The sequence below is a fragment of the Pholis gunnellus genome (assembly GCF_910591455.1).
Source record: "Pholis gunnellus genome assembly, chromosome: 18".
NCBI classification, from domain to species: Eukaryota; Metazoa; Chordata; class Actinopteri; order Perciformes; family Pholidae; genus Pholis; species Pholis gunnellus.
The window spans coordinates 6,926,950-6,932,248 of NC_136545.1; the positions used below are offsets into that span (position 1 = coordinate 6,926,950).

General features: G+C 44.9%; 1 protein-coding gene across 1 annotated transcript; it reads left to right on the plus strand.

The window, feature by feature from the left end:
• Positions 1-785: 785 nt before the first annotated feature.
• LOC306710390 (uncharacterized protein) lies at positions 786-4,496 on the plus strand. Its single transcript, XM_079178888.1, has 5 exons — positions 786-1,103; positions 1,793-1,967; positions 2,074-2,169; positions 2,682-2,744; positions 3,003-4,496. Exons 1-5 carry the CDS (start codon positions 876-878, stop codon positions 4,289-4,291), a joined length of 1,851 nt encoding a protein of 616 aa, XP_079035014.1. The 5' UTR covers positions 786-875; the 3' UTR covers positions 4,292-4,496.
• The last annotated feature ends 803 nt before the right edge of the window (positions 4,497-5,299 follow it).

The window sequence follows — 5,299 nt, forward strand, 5'->3', positions numbered from 1 at the left end:
GGCTACGCCACTGAGCCTGCTGCAGCCAATGTATCAGTGAAGGAGAGATTGAGATAACATAGAGGAATCTCTTCTTGTTCACAAGTTCCACATTTGTTCAATGTTTGGAATTATTTAAGGATAGTTTATGCTCAATGATTATTAGATACTGTCCACACATATATATTCTATATTAATATGTCATAATTGTGTGCCGGCATTCTGTACCTGCAAATGATGGTATTCAAACGTGTCTAGCTGTAGGTTGGCCACAGTGTATGCTCTCCAGTGGTTTCAGTGGGAAAATACAACAGCACACTATTATTTACAGCTATTCTGGTGATAGATGGACTACAGTAAGAATGTTCTGTTATCGGTGTTCATGCCATCATGACAGCATACTGAGCTCTGGCAAAGACTTTGGAAATAGACCTAACCAACCATTAACACTCTAGTGAACAACCAAAAATCTAATTACTATTATAAATTATTCAATTATAACAATGTATTAATTCATTGGATTCAATTTAAAAAAAAAGAAAACATACATTAACATTTTTAGTTTGTATACATGTGCTTCCATTAGTGGTTGATATAATTAGATTGAGTAGAATGATCAAAGTAAATATTTAAGTAGCCAGACATGATTTTTTTTTTAATGAATGGGTGGAAGCACATTTTAGGGAACAACACTCAAAAGCATAACAAGATAAGATGTAACTGTTGAATAGACGCTGTAGCGCTTCATCTCTCCTAGGGGGCAGAAGTCTTCCTCGACCCATCACACGAAGAAGAAATAAGCGGAACAACAACATGAGCGGAACAACTTGCCCATTGCAGAAAAGAAAGATTTGCTTTATTGAAAACTAAACTGCAACACCAAATTAGTCACAAACATGTTCAGCCTGGAGACCTTTGAGAGTCAGATATCTGCCCTGATGGAGACGGAGGTGCACGCGGCGGTGACGGAGCTCAGCAGACTTCTGGATGAGTGCTCGGCCTCGGCCAACGGCGTTATGGCCGCTCAGCAGCGCTCTGCTCCGGCCACAGTATCGGACGTGAAGAGGGAAGAAAATGAGAGCGAGGTGACTCCAAGCGAGGACCCGTTCAACAAAGCCATAACGGTAACACTTACGTTATGAAAACTCGCTAGCTTTAACCTACGTTGTGGCATTTGGTTATGAACAAATACAACTATGCTAAGCATTAGAAAAAAAAGTCGTGTTTTTGTTTTACGTGTAACGGTAAAAACCGTCCGTCATGTAACGTTAACGTTGTGTTGCGACTGAACATCTCTCAGTAGCTTCACACATGGATGTGTTGCAGCTATTCTGAGGTATGTGGTGTCGCCCACAGCAACTCGTGGCTCACAACAGCGTCATAACCAATTTATATATTTATAACACTCGTGTGAAAGTTTATAAAGTACAACAACACACTTGTGCTCAAAGTAACTTTCTCAGCGTTCACTTAAACACACACGTGATGGAGTTTTCACATTGTATTGGAGTCAAGGGTCTAGCAGTTATGATCTTTTCTTCAATTAAGCAGTTATTATTTCATTTATATTATATTATTTTATATTTATTCATATTATTTCATTTATATTAATTATATACAACGTAGAGAAGCACCATATTCTCACAAAAAACCTAACCCAAAGACATGGCATTTTTCCCCTTGATACATTTTCTAAACAATTACTCGTTTGTTGTATCGTGCAGATACATTTTCAGTTGACTAATTGTTAATTAAAGCACCATCACGTATACATCTCACTGCTCCTCCTTCTTTCCCGCCCGTGACCTCACAGGACCGGTTTGCGTCCCTCATGGGAACGTGGACCAAAGGCGCGGTGCAGAAAATACTGACGGTGTTGAAAGTGTCCATGCGTGAAGCGGAGGACGAGCAGAGGGCCGGGCCGAACGGCGACACGAAACAGGCGAGCGCCAAGCCGAAAGCGGGGCGAGAGGCCGGGCCCAAGAGTCGTAAGTCGGTTAAAGGCTTGAGTGACTGTGCAGAGGCTTTTCATCTTCACTCCCTGGCATTATTTTGGGATATTAAACAAGGTTATATGTTATATGTAAATTACAGAATCTGCATCCACAAGCTCTCGTCAGAAGAGAAAGAAAACCGAGGAAGGAGCCAAACCAGCACCAAAAAAGCAGAATGACCACATATATCACAGAGGTATCGGCACCAGCTTCAGTTATGGTCAAACTTTGAATTACATAATATTGAACACAAGTATTGCTCCATGCTTTGATCTCTAGTGCTCAGTACAGTCAAAGGAGTCAGCCGTGCATGTTTCACGTTCGAATCATTTGCACATAGTTTTGGGTTGTGTTTGCAACAATGTGTTAAGCAATGACTGTAACATGTTCTAAATCCACTTTTTACATTCAACTCAACTACATCTGCTTCCAGCTTCCGTTAGTGCCAGTCATTTCCCAAAGCATGCAGCCACATTTGAGCTTTTGCAATATTTTGCCTTTATTTAAAATGTTTAAAATGAAATGTTCAGGTGATACAACCACCTAAAAATGAATTGCTTTACCTGCCAAAACACATCTGCAATTGTATTGGCCGGCTGGAGCAGGATGGATGACCCGGCTACTACTAGTAGTTCTGATTGGGCAAACTCTGCTCCCTTATTGAGCGATACACTAAAGTTCATTTCAGTTTTTTTTTTTTCTTTTCAGAAGAGCAACATACTGAAGAACCAACAGCAGCAGCGGCTGACTCAGAATCAGTGATCCCACCTGGTAACTACTGCTTCTTTACAAACCAGCAGAACACTTCCTGAGAGAAACAATGTCAAAAATGTCAGTGACGAGTAGTTAACACATCTAGTTCTCTTAAAATACACACATAACCTTCAGTATCATGACACTGAAGGTCATCCATCCTGGTGATCTGGTATGATAGCTGTTAACGTTTTTGTTCATGAGCAAAACATTGTTTTAATTATATATTATCTTGTTGAATTTGAGCGGCTAATGGAGCTTTTTTGTTTGTTTCAGCTGATGCAGCCGCGCGTGAGGGTAACTCTGGCTCCCCGTCTGTGCCCGGCGCCTCAGAGCCGGCCTCCGACGTAAGCGAGGAAGACGGCGTCCAGCAGGGCACGGGCGCCTCGACTGCCACGTCCAAAATTAAAAAGAAGAAGAGCACGGGGCCATTGAAGTGTCCCTCTTGTGACAAAACGTTTGCTCTGAAGTGTATGCTGGACAGACACCACCTGACTCACACCAAACCGCACCTCTGCTCTGAGTGCGGCAAATGTTTCTCCGAGAAGCAGGGGCTCGTGGCGCACTCCAGGCGCCACACCGGAGAGAAACCGTACGAGTGCTCCGACTGTGGGATCGAGTTTGCCTACAAATACACCTTGGCCAGACACATGCGTCGGCACAGCCTGAAGAAACCGAGCAGCCGCACGTGCACGCTGTGCGAGAGCCAGTTCGACGGCGCGCTGGAGCTCCAGCGGCACAGGTGTGGCGCCCTGAAGAAGACGTTTGTCTGCTCGCTCTGCCCCGAGGCCTTCGAGTGCAGGAAGAGCTTGGCCGATCACGAGGATCTACACTCGGGCGACAGAGATTTCGTCTGCGAAATGTGCGGCGAGAGCTTCTTCTCGTCCTCGTCCCTGACCACCCACCGGGTGACTCACGGGCAAAAGGCCAACTGCTGCGACGTGCTCGGCCTCGGATCCAGCGACGCGAGCGTCCTCGAAAACCACCTGAGCAGACACACCGGAGCGAAGCTGTTCTCCTGCGAGGTCTGCGGTAAAGGCTGCAGCCACCGGAGCGCCCTGAAGCACCACATGCTGACCCACACGGGGGAGAAGCCGTACGTCTGCGAGACCTGCGGCAAACGCTGCGGCCACGCCAGCGCGCTCCAGAACCACATGAGGATCCACACGGGGAAGAAGCGGGGCCAGCAGCCGGTCTGCAACGTGTGCGGCAAGAAATTCCGCTGCACGGTCAACCTCAAGTATCACATGAGCATCCACACGGGGGTGAAGCCGTACGCCTGCGAGCAGTGTGACAAAAAGTTCAGCAACCCCAGCAATCTGAAGATACACATGGCGATTCACTCGGGGGAGAAGCGGTACGGCTGCAACATCTGCGGCCGGAGGTTCACCCAGTCCATCGGCCTCAAGCTGCACCGGCGGGTCCACACGGGAGAAAAGCCGTATTTCTGCGCGGTCTGCGGGAAAGGATTCATGCACTGCAGCGACTTCAAGAAACATCAGAGGGGTCACCTGCCGGAAGAGCCGGGAGATGAGCAGTCTGACAATACTGCTGTGAAAAACTGAAACGTTTCATTGCCGTGTGGTCACTTCTTGTACTTATACGTTGACGTACTCTACACTGGAAACAGGGCTGGGCAGTGTGACAATATATACTGTGGGATTTGTCAACCCTCATACGGAGTTTTCAATCCTCTGTTTGTATTAGAACATTGCAGACTTCATTGCAAGAATAACATTCTCTACATTGACCAAAAACAATAAAACCCTTAAACACTCAGCAGGGCTTGAGAGTCATTGGCAACAATTTTGAGAAATTGGTGACCAATTTTAGCCATTTTTTAACATATAAAAAATGAAAGGTACTAGTACCAGTACTTATGGTTGCACATGTTAACTGATAACCCTTAAGATTCAAATTCTGTAAAGTGTCAGATAAAACACAAATTACAAAGGATTCTGTCTGGTTACTGTAATAAAGCGTTTATTATTGAATGCGACATTTTCACTATTAAGCTTTCGTATATCCAAGAGTACGATATTGTAACCCTAGTTCTATGAGCACAGGCGGAGCCCTCTACCAGTGAGCCCAGGAGAGGGCGGAGCCTGTTTGAGTTTCAACTGCTCCGTCTCTTAATTGCACAAAATATAAAGGGACTAGAAATGGCAACAATATTTTCAGTTATGGCAACCAAAAGCTGATGCAACCACTTTTAAAAGTTAGTCTAAACCACGATGTCGAGACATCGATATGTGATTTATGAACATTTCTAAACATTGTAGCATTAAGATTTCTCTTCGTTGGGCCTAAAAAGCCCAAACCCTTCAAAACAGCCAGGCACAATGAGGTCTGGAGTGGATACATACTTCTGGCAACATAGTGCATACCAGTGAACATTACTGCCGACAACATGTTACCAAAGTAACCACTGTGTTAAATGTTAAAGTTTGTTCTCGGCTGTCTTCAATAGTAAATAGCTGACTTCACTGCTCTTTCATAAAGCAGCACTCGCTCTCAGTTTAATGTTTTCTTTGCACTTGATTGGTTTTACCGGACTCTCGCAAATTACCTAC